The following is a 23,102-nucleotide window of genomic DNA, read 5'->3' as shown; positions in this document are numbered from 1 at the left end:
ATCACGAAAATTTAAACCAACACAGTAGTAGTTTATTAAAATACCTCATCAGAATCATAAGGCCATGGTAATTGGTAAAAGGGGAATTTGTTTAACGTACATATATCGAATTAAGGTGGACGCACACCAACCCTGCACATGGCCTCTGGTATTGCCAGCGACTAATTCTATTACAAAAGTATATGTGCATGTGATTACGTTGCTGGACCAGTAGGACTACATATATGTAGTAAAGCTTCTACCTTTGGACTCAGTAATTCAGTTTGTCTCTTACTACTACAATTGTTAACATAAAACTATTGGCAAAAGTCGTACATGACAACTTGTTAACAAAAAATGAATTACTGATTTGTTTAAAACAGATAATCATCAGTTATACATGTAGTCAGTACACAATACTGAAAATAATAATTCATTTGCCTTGTACCCTAGTACTGCACTTGATATTGTTGCATGGGGAATTGGGTAGACAGAAGCTGCAATGCTTCTTTTGTGGCTTAACGACCTAGTCTCTCAACATTTTACACACTAAAATGATTTGTTCTAGTAATAGGTTAATAGTAAATTTCATTAATTTAAAGGAACCATTGTTGTTAAATAGTTCCTACTTCATAACTCGAAATGGGAATTTTGCTATTGACATGATGATTTGGAGACTATTCTGTTCAAGTAATACACATTGCTAATTTGCTGTGATAGTTTGGAAATAATGTTTTTGTCAAGCCATTCATTCAGTGAAGCAAGTGAAGAACAGACTGAAAATATCATCCCCTGCGCATTGCTATCATTGGTGAATATGATTCTTGATCCAAACTTAAACACTGCCAGGTCTCATGGTAACACAAACTTTCATATAATGGCACGGACATTCCTATCCCAGTATCACTTTATGAAAACAAATACAGTGGAAATCTCTCTAATTAATCATCAAGAGCATACGGCAGATCAAAGATTATTTCTTGGATGGACGTGCTTTATCCAATGCAACTATTACAGCAAATTGCTACAAACGGAACTGTGGAAAGCTTTATTCATGCAGTATACGTTACCAGAACCAATGGAGTTCATCAAATCACAGCTGCGTCGCTTTAAAGTGTGTAGACGAAAACAATCTCACAATTCAGAAGACATTCGTATTTTGGTGATGGTGGATAATGCACCTCATGTTCATATATTGGTCCACGTTTCTTGACTTAATAATAACTGTATTGATGTTTGTGTCGATTCTACTGGTATGCAACTTCCATATGTATGAAGAGTCAGTGAAAACATTGGTAATCAGGTTGTTTGAAATATACCATTCCAGCTATTGTCATCGTCTCCCTGTGAGAGACAGTTCCAATGTCCGGATGATCATCCCCAATTTTTTGTGGTGAAAATAATAATGAATTGTGTTGCTTTAGGTCGTTGTGTAAAATAGAAGAACGCTATGTTTGGTGATTTCCAGATTTGTTTTAATTAGTATAATATGATAATTAACACGGTGAAGATTATACACAGGCATTTGTAATTAGACGCGTTTCTTTTGCTGTTCAGTATATCCATATTTTTGGGCCAACATAGTGAACATATATATACATGTATATTACTTTCTTTTTATATGCACCATTAGATTCATAGTTCCTTAAAACATGAGTATAGCTTTAGGTATAATGGTTTTATGTGCCTTAGAAGCAGAGTTTCAATACAAATTAAAGCTAATGGCGACCATTAAATTCAAAATAGCGGTCACTGGGGGGGGGGGGGGGGGGGGGGGGGTATTAAGTTTGTATGTCCTGATCTTAAATTGACCCCACAATGATACACAACATATGCGCTAAGTTTCATTGATATTTGTGCCTTGGCCACTTGTCCTGATCTTAAATTGACCCCACAATGATACACAACATATGCGCTAAGTTTCATTGATATTTGTGCCTTGGCCACTTGTCCTGATCTTAAATTGACCCCACAATGATACACAACATATGCGCTAAGTTTCATTGATATTTGTGCCTTGGCCACTGGACTAATGCAGGGTATTTGTGATTAGACGCATTTCTTTCTTCTTCTTTTTTTCAGTATATTCATATTTTTTCAAAAATAATGATTAGTATATACCACCAACACATAAGTAGTAATTATAGTGTCATTGGAGCTAATATTCTACAGATTTCACTTTTAAATGTGATACAGAGTAAGAAATAGTTAATTGGCGGCCATTTTGAATTGTGACGTCACCTGGCCAATAGAGGTCACTACCACGTTGGTATCAAGTTTTTCTCTACACATGATGGCCTAACTGCATGCAAAGTGGCATGTTAGTATCACATTTTGCACTATTTTACTACTATATGTCACAACTCTACTACACTACTAAACGGTATTGCCTCGTAGCTCGTTTAGTATGCTATAGATGCATCATACTTTTACGAGATCCGTCTAGTTAGACCACGGTTATTGCGGCCGTTGAGTGACGGGTGTAATGATCGAGAGCGTAAGGCAAGGTCCACTTAGGCTTTCGTCTTCATCAATACATGGATCAACCCCACACCGCACCCCAGCATAGACCAACAAAACATTCAACTTGTTTACTCAAATTTCATGTACTAATTATATCGAGAACATATGAAAAGGCAGAGAAACTGGGCGGGGTTTAGCCACCTAATATTCTGTTATCCTAGTACTCGACCCAGCCACGTACCCCAACACAGTTCCAAGGTAAATATAAAAAAAATACAAATTAAATGTTAACAGTTAAATGGCATAAGAAGTAACCCAACCCAACCAGCCTTCCATAAATTTTATTATTCAGTGTAATGACCACGTGGTATATTGTCTAACTTTGGCAGGTCAGATGGCAGTTCTGATAGTCATGTAATATCTCGCATTATCTCGCGATACATGCAGTTACAAAGTATGGAAAACATATGTCGATCGAAATTGCGGTACGATACTATGGAATTTACTACAAGTTATTTATTTCTAAGCCGATTATTTTCTAAATTTCATACAAAAATAGTATTTTATTATTATTATTATTATTATTATTATTTCCAAAACACTTACTTTTCTTCTTACATCAAACCAAATTTACCATCATTTACCGATAGGGCAAACTGACCATATCTCGACCTAGTCCTAATTACGACCCCAATTTGAAGGGATTATATGGTGAGAATATATTGGGGATCATTATTCATATCTGCTGCTTTGAAAACAATATGATTGGTAGTTTGTTCAGACATGCTCATTCAACTGAAAAACCGAAGTCTGAGACTGATGGAGACGCCCACCTTTTTAGCCATATGTGCAGCTGAATAATGTGGTAAATTTTCTTACAAAAACTGTTTCATATTTACTTTACTGTGGTATGCTATCACCCATGGTTGTAGGTTTTAATCTTAGAACAGATATTCAATTAACTTTCAGTCATAAAACGATAAAAATAAATAAATATTTATTTGTAATTTTATAACATTTGTTTACTATATAGCAAGTATACATTTGACCTAATTTCGACCACGTAAAAGTCCTATTGACGACCATGATCGAGATCAAATCGGGTGGTTGAGATCAAATCAGATGTACTCATTGTCTTGAGTTTAAATATACATAGGCAATGCTAGGCCTAAATATTATTACACACAGACATTTTCATGTCCATTTGTATACATGTATTCATGTATGTGGAGCGCCCACATGATGGGTGTGATCGATCTAGAAACGATTCCCATCATTGAGCCCATTGGGCTGTTTCCCTTTCCAGACTGTGCTTCACAACTGATGTAACAAAGGCCATGGTATGTACTATCATGTTGTAGATTAGCCCATTCCACGAAAGTATTAACATTGAAGAAACCGACATGCAAAGTTTTGTATAACGTGTATCTGTCAAAAATGTTTTTGTTTTTTAAATGTATAATTGTCCCCAAACATTGGAATTGTGAGATTATTATGAAAAGTATGAGGATCCACCTAATGAGGACTAAAAGTGTCACAAGTGTGAAACATGGTGCCATGAACAGTGTAGTGATAGCCAAGCTGCTGATATTCATATCTATGACTTTTGTCTGAATTAAATACACAATGTTATTGTGTCAAGATAACAGCACCATCTTCGCAAATCAAGGTACCATTCCGTATCTATAGTGTAGACATTTAACACATATTGATATACATATTGGTATTATATATAGGTACATTTTGTATATTTTGGTATATCTGACATATTTCCATTATACACATGTTTACTCTTTCTCTCGACATCTCTCTCTACACACACACACACATACACACACACACACACACAGAGAGACAAGACAGACACACACACACACACAGAGACACACACAGACACAGGCACACACACACAGACAGAGAGACGGAGACAAGACAGACACACACAGAGAGAGAGACGCATATATTTTTCCACTTGCCCATACTTCTTAAGGTAACTAATTGTGTTACTCTTATTTAATTTAATACAGTGCTTAATAATGTAATAATATTGAAAGTAATTGGTTTGATTGCACAAATAATTTTGCCAATAGGTTACAACACTTACTCAGGAAGTACTAAATTTATATGTCTGTCCAGTAGTATCCACTGTCTTCTCTATTTGTTGATTTAAACTTTATTTTTTAAATAGTGTCCATTTGATGATTTAAACTTTATTTGTTTGGTAGTGTCCACTTGTTCATCTCAACATAATTATTGTGTCGATGTATGTATTAGTGGCTGTGGATGTGGCGAGAACCCTTTTCACTTGTGAGCCATTCTTTTATGGCTAGCATTGGTTGAAAAATGTTTATGGATTTTGGCCCATGTGTCATTATTGTGAGTATATTATTTAACATTCTTTGCCCCAAAACCCTTCTCTGGGATGTTTTTACACTGTTTATAGCTGAGAAAAGTCTTGCAAACAGCCGTGGCTGGGCTCAAAGTAAACATGAGCTCTGTTTATGTTTTTAAAAACTGCATGTACATCGATTGCAGCCTTGTATTTTTAATTTATTGAGCATAATTTATTTGTTAAAAACTATTAATAAAGCAGAAAAAATTAATATATGCATGTATGCTTAGAGAGAATCGCACCATCATGATTATGGCGTACAGCGCCCCCAATAGTTTAAGAAGTAGCAGGCTACAACAGTGATGATAGCAGGGGGCAAAGCGGGGGTCTGGGGGCCCTCAGTCACGTGTAACGACGAACCAACCACATCACCCGAAACGGTAACGCTGCTTGATAAAAATTTCGATGTCAACTAATCGCGTTTCAAGACAAATAAACAACTATTTTGGCACCTTGTTTGGATCCCTTTTGTAGGAGACTTTATTAAAGAAGAGAAAGCACTTCTTTTTTTTACCATCAACGAAAAGTAGGCGGCGGCAAAAGCTGTTTCAGGCGGCGATTTGCCGCCGGAGACGGGTACTTTTGAGGGCTCTGGGCGTAGGGCTAATGAAATCTAACTTGTCACGATTTTACATGGACGTAGATTTACATTTGCAAAGTACTGAAAAACATTAAGTATGTTTTTGCTACAAGGTTTATATCTGAACTAAAATATCTTGCAACGTTTACAAGAACACAGTTCATAATATTTATGCTTTGTTCAAGTGAACTCAGAAATTATAAACGTGCTTTACACCCCCGTTCATTTGCAAAGAGTAGATTCCAGAGTCCACCGCGTTAACGTCTAATATAATTTGAATATGACAATTTTTGTAAGGATTAAACATTTTGATTGCATTCACAAGGCATGTATATTTTATTTTTATTTAAAATACACCTGCGAAGTCACAGTATTGTCTCAACGCTCCATTATTTTTCAGTAATGGAGAGATGAAACCCTACTTAATTAACCCACTAAAATCATTAGTGTTAATTTCCATACTAACATATATTCACATAAAATTATTACTCAGTTGTGTATTTTAAGTAGGGGAATATCCTCGTAACTCTCCATTCCTGAAAAATAATGGGACTCGTCTCCATTATTTTTCAGGAATGGAGAGTTACGAGGACATTCCCCTATACATAAGCTGTAAAGCGTATTGGACGCTATTTCCAAGTTTGAAGATCATCGAACTGATTACTTGTACGAATTCAGTCAAATGTTCAGTGGCGGAAATTACCGATCTTAGTCGATAGTAAAAGGGGAATAACTCTAAAGTTGTTATTGAACTTTTCAACACATTGTTTTCCGTTTTGGTGTTAGGTCTCACTACACAGATGTCATCTGCCATTGAAACCCATGTTAAACTGCCCTACTTCAAGCGAAGATTGCCCATAGAACGGGTTCTCGTTGGCACTAACAACATACACCATTGCAAACATACATTATATAAGCATTTATTTTCACTCCAAAATTGAGAACATTTCCGTCTCAGTTTTTTGCTATACGACCGCATCTGGCTGTAGTACCGGTCCGAATAGGTGGTTCATTAACCGATTCACTCCGGCTGTCACTTGCGCTATATACCCATGTCCCAAAAGGTCGATGCACAATATTACAAAATAACATGGGCAAAATACAGCCAGAAGGCTTACCATTAAACATACATATTGTTTTAATTCTTCACCATTTGCTAGAAGTGAATATGTGACCCATAACATGTGTCCCAATTAGGAACTATAGTGGACCGTGATGAATGAACTGTCACCCGGAAGTGATCTGTGTAGTGAGACCTTAAAGTCTAGTGACCGATTTTGTCAAACTTGGTTTGAAGTCAGTTTGATAATTTGGGTCATTTACACCATGAAAAAGCTATACTAGAGCCATGTAACTTATGAACTCTAACCAATACACCAAAAGATAGATGCACCATACCATGCAATAAAACTTCATATCACATTGTTACTCCTTGGTCATCCACACAATAGATGGTCATCAAACAAGCAGCCACTATATGGTAATGTATGACCTTTTTGGTAGTTCTGATATGGGGAACATACCAAGAAGCTAATTATCTAGTTAGTTCATTAAAAATATTAGTTTCCATCAATTGTTGCTATGGGCAACAATTGTTTCATAATGAAGTGTTGAAATCCTGGGTTTTTTCTGTATATTTCAGCATGAAGATCCACATATTATTAATGGCAGATACAAATTCTACTTTCATAGTAGAATACTATGTTATATATTCACAATACCATCAAAACTGTGTGTCATTATGACTGTACATTCGAAAAAATGCATTATGCACAAAATCACAGAAATTAGGGTGAATTTGGATATTGACCTTGTGACCTTGAATTTTGACCTTTTACAATGAGAAACTCAGTGTTAGACACTCGGATCAATTTATTTATTACATGTAAGTATACTAGAATATACATTTTGACACACACACCCCTAAAAAATAAAAATAAAAGAAAAAGAAAAATAATAAAAAATAAAGAAATTTGACATGTTTGCAATATTTACCCAAATAGGGCCCCCATACACTTGGCTGAAATCCACATCGATGTAATTACCTTTTATAAGGATGCTACACTAGTACATTTTCATTTTGGCTTGCTAAACTTATATATTTTGGGATAGACAGTAATTTCATGTTTTACATTATGGTCTCACTACACAGATGTCATCTGCCATTGAAACCCATGTTAAACTGCCCAACTTCAAGCGAAGATTGCCCATAGAACGGGTTCTTGTTGGCACTAACAACATACACCATTGCAAACATACATTATATAAGCATTTATTTTCACTCCAAAATTGAGAACATTTCCGTCTCAGTTTTTTGCTATATGACCGCATCTGGCTGTAGTACCGGTCCGAATAGGTGGTTCATTAACCGATTCACTCCGGCTGTCACTTGCGCTATATACCCATGTCCCAAAAGGTCGATGCACAATATTACAAAATAACATGGGCAAAATACAGCCAGAAGGCTTACCATTAAACATACATATTGTTTTAATTCTTCACCATTTGCTAGAAGTGAATATGTGACCCATAACATGTGTCCCAATTAGGAACTATAGTGGACCGTGATGAATGAACTGTCACCCGGAAGTGATCTGTGTAGTGAGACCTTAACGCGTTGGCAAGAGTTCCGATCGTTCCAGCATTTAAGGTTCCATTAGACCAAATCAATTCCTATTGCCGGTAATGTTAACGTTTACTAATAAAACTGATATAAGCAGCGTTTCAACACACCCAGGAAGTACAGCAATAGAAAGTGTGGCACCTCACATCTAATCTAGCTGCAAGAAAATGGGGGGTCACGTATCATTTAAGAGATTTAATTTATGTTTTTAATAGCAACCGACATTTTTGCTGAAAATTGCAGTTCCATTTTTGGGGGTACCCCGCATTAGTTTCAACCTCTGGTATATACTGCATAACAACTGTATAACAAATAAAAGTGTATTTATTTATTGTCAATGGATAACAGTATTAGCACAAATAATCAATGTCACATATTACTACCAATCACACCCACAGCTGCTTTTACTCCGTAAATATTTGATGGTGCACGTCGAACCTTGACACGGTACTCTCTTCTTTGGTACTATGCAACCTTAAAGTTAGTTCTCCTTAGAGCTATGTAAATGCTCGAACGATCGGAACTCTTTCCAAAGGTTTTACCGAGATTTGTAACAAAACAAAACAACAACAAAAGTTTTAGGTGTTAATTATATAGTCACTTGTCATCGGGCATTATACAGTTAACATAATTACTTGCCCGGCATGAAAATTCCACTTGGCACGGGCGTCGGGCGATGGGATTTTTGAACCCCTGTTAATCATGTATAATATAAAGGGAATAACTTTAATAATAAATAAGTTACTTTAAATATTAAGCAGAATACCCAACTTATAAATTTATTTTCAACATTGCTAATAACATTACTAATGTTACTGTTTATAACTTTAATTATATTTATTGCATTATATTTAGGAAATATTATAACATATTTAATATATACTCTTCAAAAGAAGAAACGCAAAACCACATTGTCGTAACATTTGGAGAATTGATTTAATTATTGAATGGTGAGTCCGATAATTACCAAATGTTGCAGGATTGTTCACAATTCACTCTAGTCCATTGTGAGTAAGTGATAGGACACACTACCAAGGTCAAGGTCATCTGGAGTCAATACCGGGTGTGGCCTCCGCGTGTGTTGACAACTGCCTGGCACCGCCTGCCCATTGAAGCAACCAGAGTACGGATGACATCCCGGGGGATGGTGGCCCACTCGGCCTGCAAGGCTGCTGCCAGCTCGGGCAGGGTCTGGGGCTGTGGTTGTCGCTGTCGGAGGCGTCGGTCCAACTCGTCCCATAGATGCTCAATTGGGTTCAAATCCGGTGATATCGATGGCCAAGGAAGGACATTAATGTTGTTGTTCTGTAGGAAAGCCATTGTGAGACGTGCTGTGTGAGGCCTGGCGTTGTCATGTTGGAACACTGCGTTGGCGTTGGCCATAACTGGAACGATGTGTGGCCGGAGGATCTGGTCAATGTAGCCCTGTGCATTCAGGTTGCCCTGCACGTGGACCAGGTCAGTTCTGCCAGTGTGTGAGATGGCTGCCCACACCATGACACTACCCCCGCCGAATTTGTCCACTTCCTGCACGCAGTTTGCCGCATAACGTTCACCACGACGCCTATACGTCGTGACGTCGGAGCAGAAATCGGGACTTGTCACTGAACCACACCTGTCTCCATCGCAGTTGAGGCCATTGTCGATGAATCTGGCACCACTGCAGTCGGAGTCGACGGTGTTGTGGTGTTAAGATGACACCTCGAACTGGACGTCTGGCACGAATTCCTACCTCACGTAGGCGGTTCCGTACGGTCTGGTCGGATATCCTGCGCAAACCTGGTATTGCTGCGGCTGTGGAGGTGGCAGTAGTCAATCGTTCCCGAAGGTGGCGTACCTGGATGTAGCGGTCCTGCCCGGGGGTAGTGACCCGTGGTCGACCGGATCTAGGGAGGTCACGTGTTGATCCATGTTGCTGGTAACGGTCCCACAGTCTGGAGATGGTGCTTGGGGACACATGGAATGCCCTGGCAACGGCCGTTCTGGATTCGCCTGCGTCTAGTCGGCCGATGGCATTGTTTCTCTGCGGTTCACTGAGACGTGGCATGTCCTGGATTGTTAACTGTCGGCCAGATACAGAGGCCAGGCAAGCGAACACCCTGCACTTTTATACTGTCGGTGTTCATGTTGCACGTGCAGACCACGCACGTGCAGTGGTGACATGGTTTGCACGTGGCTGCGTTTTTGCGAATATTCACATTTTGGAACTTTATTGTACAGTAGCTGCGTTTTATCGAATGTAACCGTGGGAATGTGTTTGGGACATGCAATGACCTTATATTCACAAAGCATGAACCGGTAGGAAACATAAAATCGGAGTTATAACCCATTTGTACCCTTTTGCGTTTCTTTTTTTGAAGAGTATATTAAGTTAGACTAACCTTTACATAAATTCTTATGTCAAGATGCAGTACACCAGAATATCAGGAGCCCAAAAGAAACCACCATCCATCAGCTGATCATGTCATGGTCAGCAGCCCAATCAAAACTAAAGACACTGTCTTCATAGACAGCACATTAAAATAGTCCTTATAAGAAACAAAGAGATGTCACAGGTGTTCACTGACCACACAGGTAAAACATGCCAGGTACAGAAAGAAATATACTGAAGAAAAGAAGTTATGGGACATGAAATGCAAAACTAAGTTTGCTATGTTATAATTATAGAAAGTACATGTCTGCCACAATTATTTACTCAGATTTTATTAATAAATATACCATGTTAAACCCTATTATTAAAACATTTACAAGTATGTTTGTTTGATGAGGTAACACTATGTTTTAGTAGGTTGTAGACAGTGATATGAAAATAACTGAGGGGACTTACTAATTGCTCCCCCAACAGATTATGGGGGGCAATTTAAAATATTATTAATATTCACATGTCAAAGGGAGCTATATATTATTCTCCTTGAACTAATCTCAGGGGAGTGATGGGTAGCTAGAGAGAGATATATCTCCTCTTAAATGACAAGGTCTGAGGTTGGCTATATTTTATTATTGGCATATGTTGCTATTTTCTTTTTGCCTGCCTTCAACCGGTAAGGAAGGCCAACATCATGAGATAGTTTCACAATCTGTAAAAACTAAATAATTCCATTATTTCAAGAAACTTGGGTTTTTTAAAAGAATGTATTCAGTGGAACATTTTCACTGTCGCCATTACATCTGTATAATAAGAATGACAATAATAATACTGTAATTTAAAGTTGTAAAGTAAATACTTTGCAATTGTTTAATTATTACATTCTATTTGGAAATAAAATAATTATGTTAAATCATAAAAATAATGACAATATGCAAGGTATGCAAAAAGTTAATATGATAACTTTATTCTATGTAAAACGGTAATCACTACAGTAAAGACCCGGATGATCGGTAACTAGGCCATGTGACATCACACCGGTTCTGAGAATTAATTTTGTCAAAAGGTTTAACTAAAAAAAAAAATCTGCAATAAATTTTGGGTATGGCACCATACCCATTTTACCCTCTGGTAGAAACTGATAACCCTATGTTTGAAATTAAATATCATTACATTGATTATTTTCAAGTTCGCTGATAACAGATATTTGATATATTAATCACTAATACACACAGTACAGGAAGAAACCCATCAGCACCTATGGGAACGGGAAGTAACAGGAACTCTTGCAGGGTTCGTACAGGTCTTGGAAATCCTGGAAAGTCATGGAATTTGTAAATGTCATTTTCTAGGCCTGGAAAGTCATGGAATTTTGATATTGGTCATGGAAATTGAAAATCTATCTAAATCCTTTTTTTTCACTACTTAAAATGTATAAGTCATTCAATACAAAACTTTGCTAAACCCCCTAATCCCCCTCAAAACACTGGGCGTTGATATACCCACACCTGTCATTTTAATTAGATTGCACACCTGTTTGTTTCGTTTTACACTATACACTGTTAGAACAAAAGGCCAATCAGAAAGCACGTGACTTGCTCCAGTTGGTGAGACGTTTCCGGCAAAACACCTATGTATATGTAGGATAAAATGTCAATGGTATAAATGTCAACGGTCAAAATATCAGTGGAAAAAATGTCTTGTATCAAAGTGGTACCCGGGTCAAAATGTCAACTTTCAGATTATACATAATTTGTGAAAAAACCCCACCAAAACCCCCCAGAAAACTTACTATTATAACCTTTCATTTGGCCAATTAAAACACTGTTTGTATACAGTTGACAGCACAATTTTCTCAATAGAACATGGGTGATGGAATTTTATTTTTAAATACCAGTGACTCTATTATTTTATCAAACAATGAAATGTCCTCTAATTATTGTAATTATTTTGTAATGAGCAAGGAACTCTATTTTCCCAATCCTAATAAATACATTATAAGACTCCACCACAAGCCTGTCCCAGATTGAAATTTCCACTACCTTGGGTGTACTTTTTCTATCCCACATGACCGCATATGATGGAGTCTTTTTTCTCTCATTCATTCGGTAAATAAACTATTATTTTACACGAATAGACAAAGATGGCTGAACAAGTAACTCTTTTATTTGACCATTTTATTATAAACTACACTATCATATTTATCGTGTTTGTTTCATGTGTTAAATAAAATTTAACACTACAAATTAACAAGATAGATTTTATAATGAAGGTTTTAGTAATAAAATATTAATTTACAAATGTGTCTAATGACCCCATGTGACCATCTCAAATTAATATGACATATATTACCAACGATGTCATGTTAAACAAGTGCGGGTGATATCCCATGTAGGATAGAAATTTCTTACATAGCTTTTATTTCATGGGATAACTTAGTCCTACATATCTGAGGATGAGACAACTCTCTCTCTCTCTCTCTCTCTCTCTCTCTCTCTCTCTCTCTCTCTCTCTCTCTCTCTCTCTCTCTCTCTCTCTCTCTCTCTCTCTCTCTCTCTCTCTCACACACACACACACAGAGGTTGACATTTTGACAGAGATACCACATTAATGGTTGACATTTTGTCCACTGACATTCTGTCTGCACACCATTCCTCTGGTGTTTAATACAATCCACTGTGGTCAGCAATCTATTTTGTCTTCTTGTTGAAATTTCTAAACTATAGAAAAATATCATGTAATTGGTTATGCAGGCATCGAAATAAGCATTGTGTCTGGTAACCCATTTACAGGTTACCACAAAATATAGCCTGGTAACCTATAGGTTACCACAACTATATGAAAGTTAGAATTGAATTCCTGTTACTGCTACTTTTAACGTGGACATTCTGAAATTGTATCGGTGCGTGCGAACATCGGTACGAGAAACGAAATCCTGAAGTAAATTTATCTAGTGGGCGCTGCTTAAACGCGGATTGCCGAGATTGCTTGGAATTGCACAAGTGTGCGTGAACATAGATGCAATTCCTTACAAGAAAATGAAATGCAGAAGTCCGGAATGCATTGCCTGGTTTACGTTCGGAAACGAAACTACCGTTAAGTTTAAATTTTTGTCGAACACCGTTCTCGACTTTTCTTACATGTGGTAACCTCCCGGTAACCTGAACGACCGTTCTCGACTTATTTCGATGCCTGGTTATGCTGACTAAAGCTTATTTCTAGGGCTGTAATTTGTATTGATTTTAAAGGGAAAACTCCATATTTTGTTTAAAAAATCATTTCAATCTACACACAGGTTCACATTTGCTCTAAGTACAACACTTGCAGTTCAACAGAAGTATGTCGGTCACTGGCAATTTATTGTCATGGAAAATCACACCAGCACAGATTGAGCAGTCTTCTAAGGAATTGATTGACAAGATGAAAAAAATATATGATGATGTAGGCAAGTTAACACCTGAAGAAGCTTCTTATGACACAGTTGTAAAGGTATGCATAGAGTTTTACAATTTAAGTTTTCCCTTATTTATTTATGAATCTAGGACTTCCTAATAAGGGAAGAAGGAAGAAATGTTTTATATAATGACACACTCAACATGTTGTAATTATGGTTATATGGCACTGGCCATATGGTTAAGGACATCCACTAGCTGGTGATTAATAAATCAATGTGCTCTTGTGGTGTCATTAGACAAAACAAACTTTAACTTTAATTATACTCACCACTCCATAAAGAAGTTATTCACCCCAAGGCTGGGCTTGGTTAACCTATCTCAGTCCAGTTACTTTACAGTGTTCAGACACCATGTATCTTATTAGACATGTTACAGGTTCATTCTCTCCCTCCCCCAATCCATGGATGTTCATATCTAGACTAGATATCTGTTCATTTTATAATTTATTGTATTGTTCAGATTGGCATAATATTTTCTTCTTTTCATTTTCTTGTTTGCTTTTCGATTTTTAGTTTCACTAATATTAAAAAATGACAACAAATATCTTTTTAGTTGTATCCTCATTTATTTCCATGAGGCAGTGTATTGTAGAGCTCTGTACATGCTTACGTAGGCAGGAGAAGTAACTGCATTTGCTTTTAGGCCATACCATTATTAAGCACCCTGCTAAACCTCTGCACATTAAAATAAACAATTTGCATTATCAGATTATTTTCTACCACTGGTGTTAAATCCAACTCTACAGAAAATAAGAAAATTTATATTTGTCATAAATAAGTTTTACTCGGGTTCAAAATAGCCTGATGTTATATTTTGTTGCTTGTAAGTACTAGTTTGTACTATATTAGCCAACTGTTTCTTTGCTTTGTTATTTTTACATAAATTCTATCATAGGAAGACAAATTTTAGTGGGTAGTGGTGATAGTGTTTAAAACAAACAGTTGTTATGCAAATAACTACCTTTTTATTACCATTTTTGTCATTCAAATGAGTACTAAACTGGTCTTACATTGCAAAGTAGCATGTTTTAGCTGTGTCATCTTATTTTTGTTGGTGAATACAGTCAACTTTTTCCAAAACAAAACTGTTTTGATGTTGGTTTTTTGGTTGTTTTGCAGGGAGGTTGAAGGGGGATTAGCAAAACATGTCCTTACATAGTAATATGTGAAAATGCTCTTTAAAGATTTAAAAAACAAATTAGAAAATAAAGTCCCCTCCACCCAGTGTTAAGAGATAACATTTTTGAAACACAAATATAACAGTTCTAATGTTTTGCAATTGTTTTATAATTTAAGCAAAAATTGGTTACAAAAATACAAGATGCATTCAAAGTTTTAAGATATACATGTATATAAACAGACTCCCAGAAAGATAATTATGTTAAAACATAAGGATCAGTATTTGTGCAGATAATTTTGATAGAATAGAATAGAATATATGTTTACATACATCGGCTACTGGGTGTCAAACTAATTTTGACAGCAGACACGATGACAATCATGTCACTTCAGTATTTAGAGAATAACTAACGAGCTACGAGGAGTTACGAATTATTTGTCCTGAGTGAATGAATGTTGTAAACCCGAGCCTTTGGCGAGGGTTTTACGACATTCATTCACGAGGGACAGATAATTTGTAACTCCTCGTAGCGAGTTGGTTATTCTCTTTATTACCCATTGTCAATTTTAACTGATTTTTAATGTAAAAATTTCTCTGCAGTCTACAACAAATCCATCAGCCATTACGTCATATAATCTTACGCGCATTACATTACGTAATGTAAGTGACGTCATATAACGGCGTTCCTTTCACAGCCAAATGCTTACAGTACAAAATAATACAACCGTATTCGCATTTGAAAATGATTATTTTTATATATTACTAAAGCCGCTGCTTATGAAAATATACCATTTCATGTTTACGAAACAAGTGAGTCCATTTGTTTTTGTAAATCTTTGTAGATCGTATAACGTATGTGCAATCTGACTCATGAATGGAAACATTATATGAATGAAAGTGAAGTTCCGGCCATGGCAAGCAACCAACCAAACGTGATTTTTAAGCCAGCCAATCAGTGGAGAGATCGAAAAAATATTACCCCGTATATTTGAGCCCATATGGGTAATAAAATGATATATACAGCTTTCGATAGAAAAATAGAGATTTCTTTTAAATTAGTCTTTCAAAATCATAGAAAATGATGTATATGAAATGAGCCATTTAAGTTGATTAAGTTCAGTTTTGATTTCTTTGCTTTATTTAAACTCAATTTTTTTATTTATTTTTTTAGAAAATTTCTATTTAAGTGACACATTTGTTTTGGACTATAAATCTGTACACAAAAATCAATGACATCACAAATCTTCATATTGTTGCACACAATAAACATATGCACTGAAATGGGACCCCCCAATGAAACGGGGCACCCAACGATAAACCTACTGAAATTATTTCTTTCAGGTACTAGCTGATGCCGACTGTTTCTACGCTGTGAAGAGAAATAATCTGGACTTCTTGCAGCATGTGTCAGCTGACAAGGACGTCAGGGATGCCAGTGTCCAGGCAGATAAGAAGTTGTCCGAGCATGATGTCGAAATGAGGTTATACAACTTTAACTCATTCTCATATACAGTCAGACCTCGTTACAACGACCACATTCATCTGTGGGTCACTTTGTCATTATATTGAAATTGTTGTTATATCGAAATTGCCCTTATAAATATTTGTTTTGTTTAACGAAACCACTAGAGCACATTGAATTAATCATCAGTTATTGGGTGTAAAACATTTTGTAATTTTTAACATAGTTTTAGAGAGAAAACCCGCTACATTTTTCAAGTAGTAGCAAGAGATCTTTTATATGCACCATCCCACAGACAGGATAGCATATACCACAGCATTTGATATACAAGTTGTTATATACTGGCTGATATGAGAAATAGCTCAATGGGCCCTCCAACAGGAATTGATCATAGACCATTATTAAATATATTATTATCAATCAAGGCATATTCACAGTCATTCTAATCATTCCACGGTTGGTACCTACTTCATTCACATAATGTCATAAAACAGTAGACTTGATTGTTCAAAGTTAATCCTTTAATTGAATGACTAGAGGCTTATTTTCAAAAGCAATACATGTCTACAGATTTAGCCGACATCAGTAATTTGGACATCATGTGACACTGTTGGCTTGCAGCAAGATCGAGGATGCCAAATAGGTACGGCATGTGATTAGGTAATGTCATTGTAAAGAGATGTTTTTAGATGTCGGATGCACTTTTGTTCCTAATTTGGAATTCTGGTATAATGAACAGAATAACATTGATGTACATTTGTTCCCGACAATTTGTGGTTGGATGGTGTAAATATCATAGTAACGACAGTCGTTGTAATGAGGTCTGACTGTACATGTACTTTATTCATGGATAGTTGTGGATGAGCAGACATTTTGCTAAATTATGTATTAATTTTTTTTAATTTAACAAACAGTTATATTGTAATTTTTATGTGTAGGGCTTTAGATCCCACTACCGGTAATTTGAGCACAAAAGGCTTGTTGAAATCTTTCTTTGATGATTACACATAGGTTGACCTCTGTAGTATTTAAATAACCCATTGGTTTGAAGTTACTTCTTATATGTAGTACTAACTGATAACAACCGTGCAAGTGGTATGGTGCCACTTGTATAACAGCAACACGTGGTGGTGACAAATTTTGTGGTCGACTTGTGTTGATTTTTAACACTGTACTTGTCTGTTGAGAGCACTCCCTAAAATTAGTAGTCACATGACCTTCTCAATAGTGCTCTATTTTTCACACAATATATTCTGACAGAGAAATTTTATTGAACTGCATGGAGTAATTAATGGTGGTGTGTAACCTTAAAGATGTGTAAATCAAAGAACCGTGGGAAATGTGTGGTTTTGAGAGTTCAATTTTGAGAGAGATCTAGTCCTGGAGAGTTTCAGTGTATTTTACATCTAAACTTCCATTACTTGCAGCATGCTTCAAGATGTATTTGGTTCCGTCTTGGTCTTCAAGGAGAGGAACAAGGACAAAACATCAGCTGAAGCACAGCGATATGTGGACAGACTGATTAAGCTGGGAAAAAGAAATGGTAGGTGTTGGGTCTGCTCATGACTGTAATAATACCCAATACTGATGCTTAAGTAGGTTTTCTGTTATTACAACACAAACATTGTAGTTTAAGATGCCTTGCTTTGCATTTAATTACTAAGCCAGGAATGGTGATATGGATGGGGTTTTACTAGAAAGGTCTCCTGAAGGTGGAATACATGTATATAATTACAAATATATACTGAAATTAAAAGTTTTAGCAAACACTACAGTCAAAATGTCTCAGTTGTCCTTTAACAATACACAGAAAGTGATATCTTGTGGATACTGTTTTACAGAGGTCATCACTAGAGTCCAGCTGACAAAGGCCATAACTTGTGTTTGTGAGAGTGCCATTTCAGTTTAGAAGTTTTAATTTTTGTCTCATTGGATCCAGCTATTATCCTTTTACTGTCACTATAATTATTTGAGTCTGGGTACGACTTTGTTGAGTGTTGAAACACATTATTACCACCACATGACTGTATGTTGTTACCCCAGGTCTCCATCTACCTCAGACGGTGCAGGATCAAATCAAGGAGATCAAGAAGCGACTCAGTGACTTGTCCATAGACTTCAGTAAAAACCTAAATGAAGAAAACACCATTTTAGAGTTCACAAAAGATGAACTTGGTATGATCTTTTATAGTTTCATAAATAATTTGATTTGTACAGATAGATTTTTTTTGGTTTTTGAAAGAGAAATCCCAGAAATATATCAAGACACGTCTGGTATATTTTATCAAACTTTTGTTATAAGAATACTGATGATTTATTGTTTTATTAAAATGCTATTGGTCAGTTAATTTGATTTTTTTTTTAAAGTACCGTGTGTGAGAATTATTATTTAATTTATTCAGAGATTTTTTACATACAAGCAATAGCAATGTGATCTCAGTTATGTTTGCTGAAACTGGCAGTGACTTCTAATGAAATAAATAGAAGATACTCCCCGAGTGTCTTGTGATATCATAATTTATCAGCATGAGTTAATAAAAGTATTAAACCCGAGGCTTGCCAAGGATTTTATACTTTTATCAACGAGTGCTGATCAATTATGATATCACAAGACACGAGGGGGGTATTCTTTTTATCATCCATTATCATTCTTTTCATTTGCGACAGTTGTAAACAATGTCAGTAATGTGGGTTGAATGTCAGCGGTAGACTCGTTAACTAGCAGAACGGCAGTGGCGTAACGTCACTAATGGTAGGTTTAGCGCTGAAACAAACAGTGACGTAACAAAACATTGTCTTGTGATTAAAATTTGACCAATCAAGATTATAAAAAGTGAATTATAGTGCCAGCGATAGCTCCTACAAAAGCCTTTAATGGATGACAATAATACTTACGTGTGTTGTTATCTTGTGTATTATTATGTATTTGAATACAAATATTTGGCTACTCGGGATGTGTAAGATTCCATCAATGAAGCCAATACATGTTAAATTTCTTGTGATCTTCCATTGTTCTTCCTTTTACAGTTGGTTTGCCTGAAGACTTTATTAAAACATTAGAAAAGGTAAGATGTGATGTTGTTGTTGACATAAGTTATTATTTTTTAACAAAATATGTTATGTGTTGAAGACATTTGTTATGTATCTTGCATCATAATGCTCGTCAACTAGTTAAACCTCATATTTGTAAGGTACACAACTTACTTTTAGTCTTAGCTTAGGATCATAGCAGATAGCAATGGTTAAGAAGAAAGCATGAGATCCCAGATAGCACACTATGGTTGGCCCAACATAAACCATACCATTGGCCCTACGCAGACTGCTGACATTGGCACATGGTAATTTTGTTAATTGGGCCAACGTTGGCCCAACATTATCATAACACATTATATAGTTGGCCAACATTGGTGCAATGTAATTAAGAATAACAAAAGTACAGTTGTAACATTTATTATCGAACTACATATCAATCTTGTTCATCACCCTTTTTCAGATTCCGCCGACGTCTCTGTTGCTGCTGGCCTCACACGTAGCCTCTCCTCGAGTGCTTCATTGACAAATGCTAAAGATAAAGATGTCACACTAAAAGGATTTTAACAGTTTAGTCTTAAATATACACCTGAAAATTAAAGTATATACCACTGAATAAATAGGTAGTTCGTATGTAATCAGTATATATATGCAATGTCACCTTGTTCAGACTATTAGTTATCAAAAAATAACATATAACATTTTCCTTGAGTTAAATGAAAGTACTTAAAGTTTGTTTTGTTTAATGACACCACTAGAGCACATTGGTCTAATTAATCATTAATCATCGGCTATTGGATGTCAAACACGGGGGATCGATTCCAAAACAACCACGCATCAAGCAAGCGCTTTATCACTGGGCGACGTTTCTCTCTATTCAGAAAATAAGAAATGGCAAATATCAAATGCATGTTTTCAACTTTTTAGATGGAGAATTATGTCACAAGTTAACCCAATTATAGCTTGAAGAAATTAGAAGTTGAACATTATTGAATTAACGGTTTTTAACTTAAATTATTTGCAAAATTAATCATTGTAAACTTAATGTATATACTAAACAAATTCTAATAATAAATAATAGATATTTCATGTCTGTACATTTTATTATAGGATATTAAACAAGTGTCTATTTCTTATCAAGTTTATGTCACAAGTGAAATGATTTTTATTCACCTTAGCAAGTGACAAATAAAAATGATTTCAAGTCTAATATCCTACTTATTACCCAAATAATTGTGTTTTAAATTGAGAAATCATTGTATACTCAAAGGCAAAAGTTATTGTGACATGGATTGTTTGGAGTAATAAATTTGTGCATGGATTTATGGATGTAAATCAGAGAAAATTTGAATGAAACAGCTCGAAGAATTGCAACCAAGCAGTTGTTGCAACGATTGCATGCTTTGTGCAAGAAATATGGAATATTCGGAAGAAATCCTGTCTAGTGTTCACCATAAAAGGCCAGACATTCAGTTGCAAATTATTGCCACTCTGTGTAGCCTTCAGAAATCCAGAAGTCCGAAAAACACCATTAGTGAACTGTTTGATGCAATTTGGTCATGCCATGCATCAGTGAAAATGACAGATGGCGAGTCATAGAAAATCTGGGACCTCGCAGTGTGACGTCACACGTCAATTCAGCGTCCACAGAAACACCATATGGCACTTATGGCAACGATAACAACAAAACAACCATATCAGGGACCAACCCGTAGCTGCCGACCACCCGTGACAACCCCTCACCAAGACACATGGATCCTAACAATGCATCTGCGAAACTGGCATTCCCAGGAACTTTCTCCAGCGTTTAGTAGCCTCAATGAGACAACGGTGCCAGGCCTGTATCAATGCTCATGGTGGACACACTCGCTACTGACTGTGTGAACTTCGCTCTGGAATATTCGGGAGATGTGGCTCATTTGCATATGGTAGATGCGCCCTTTTCATGGACTATTGCTTGTTTCCATACCTTCGGACATTTCTCTTTCCATATTATAACGTTTCATACACAGCTGTAAAAACTTATCATCAATTACCTTTGTCTTTTGTGTGTCACAGTAACTTTTGGTTTTTAGTATATAAGAATACAGATGGTGATCATTTGTGATGTCAAGTAGGACATAACACTCTTAGTGGGACGTAACACTTTGATAGGTACAAAGATATTTTGAACCATAATATTAGGGGTAATAATATAAGTTGTAGAAGCATCACGAGGGGTATATGGCTTTTTATGTACCCTCTGTGTGTTCTTTTACCCCGAGCCGAAGTCGAGGGGGTAAAAGAACACACAGAGGGTACATAAAACGCCATATACCCCGAGAGATGCTTCTACAACGAATTTATCTTGCCGACATGTTAAACCATATAGCTAAATAATCAAAATAACGCCAGACAATAATTGTTAACAATTTATTAACGAAGCCGTACCACGCGGACGCGAACGAAACCACTTGCCAGTGACAAAAAATAGTTCCATCGATAAACGAATTTTTAACTTCAAATGTTTGTAATACGAAATTGTCTGAAACAGATATTAATAAAAAAAAAATTAAGAAACACTTTTTTTTATCAGAAATGTATGTACCGGTAGTAAAAAAATAAAAATATTAAAAACAAAAAAACAACTGTTGCTAATCGCGCATTAATACAATAACACCACGACCGTAATTAGGTGGCCGAGTTCAACATTGCAGCTTTTAAAAATATTAAAATAGTGTATTTTATAGTAAAAATAAAATTAATTATGTATACTTGATTGATTATCAATGTTATTTATAATCTAATTATTGCTTTAGAATTAACTGGGGTGGCTGGAAACTGTTGGAAATTACAGACGGGGTATAAGAGAATTTGGCTCCGCCCACAGGGGGATAAGGGATTTGTCCAACGGCAAACAACCAATGAGATAAAAGAATTTTACATGAAGGCGAGATAATACCTTTTATCACTTTTCTAAGAATTAATTTTCTGATGCCCACTTGTACTGGCTGGGTGAATATGCACTTCATTATTCTCTCAATTACATCCTTTGCTGTTATGTGTCCAAAGAATTCAAACAGGCAACCTGTATGAAATACATAAATACGGCAGCATTAAATATCATAAAAATATGTTGCAAGTGGATGTTGTATTAATTGTTCAGCTCTTCAACATACATATTGTAATCACACATTACAAATTCATGTTATTTGTTATAAAAGTTCACAGGATTTAAAATAAATGTTTTGAAAGATTATATTTTGTAAACAAATAATTATTTTATTTTTGTTTAATGTCATGTTCTATGCACGCTCATAATTATCAGTCTATAGTTCCCATTACATTCATCTTTCTCATCTATCACCCTCTGCCTATCATTATTTTAATAAATAAAAATTAAAAACTTTCCACAAAATAAACCAAAAATTAAAAAAAATCTGAGATAATATATTACATTATGTCCACATACCTTACAAATAAAATTTCAAGCAGACTGCCTGGAATTTTCAATATTACTTTGTAGATGCCAATAGTGTTAATGTAAATATCAAATATTTTTTAATTATAAATTTTATTTCTCCAGATCAATGACAATGTCATGTTTGGGAACCCTGAATCACTGCCTTTCAATATGTTTTTAACATCATCAAAT

The 23,102-nt window shown here is 35.8% G+C and overlaps 1 protein-coding gene across 1 annotated transcript in view; it reads left to right on the top strand.

The window, feature by feature from the left end:
* Window positions 1-2,900: 2,900 nt before the first annotated feature.
* LOC121376298 (thimet oligopeptidase-like) overlaps window positions 2,901-23,102 on the top strand; it is a 90,285-nt gene continuing 70,083 nt past the window's right edge. Inside the window, exons 1-6 of the mRNA XM_041504134.1 lie at window positions 2,901-2,927; window positions 13,698-13,891; window positions 16,318-16,457; window positions 17,866-17,981; window positions 18,482-18,613; window positions 19,466-19,503. Of these exons, the coding sequence (XP_041360068.1) occupies window positions 13,742-13,891; window positions 16,318-16,457; window positions 17,866-17,981; window positions 18,482-18,613; window positions 19,466-19,503 (576 nt within the window). The 5' untranslated portion in view covers window positions 2,901-2,927; window positions 13,698-13,741. The remainder of the gene's footprint in view (window positions 2,928-13,697; window positions 13,892-16,317; window positions 16,458-17,865; window positions 17,982-18,481; window positions 18,614-19,465; window positions 19,504-23,102) is intronic.

Source organism: Gigantopelta aegis, chromosome 6 (assembly GCF_016097555.1).
Source record: "Gigantopelta aegis isolate Gae_Host chromosome 6, Gae_host_genome, whole genome shotgun sequence".
NCBI classification, from domain to species: domain Eukaryota; kingdom Metazoa; phylum Mollusca; class Gastropoda; order Neomphalida; family Peltospiridae; genus Gigantopelta; species Gigantopelta aegis.
This window is presented reverse-complemented; position numbering and strand designations above follow the sequence as displayed.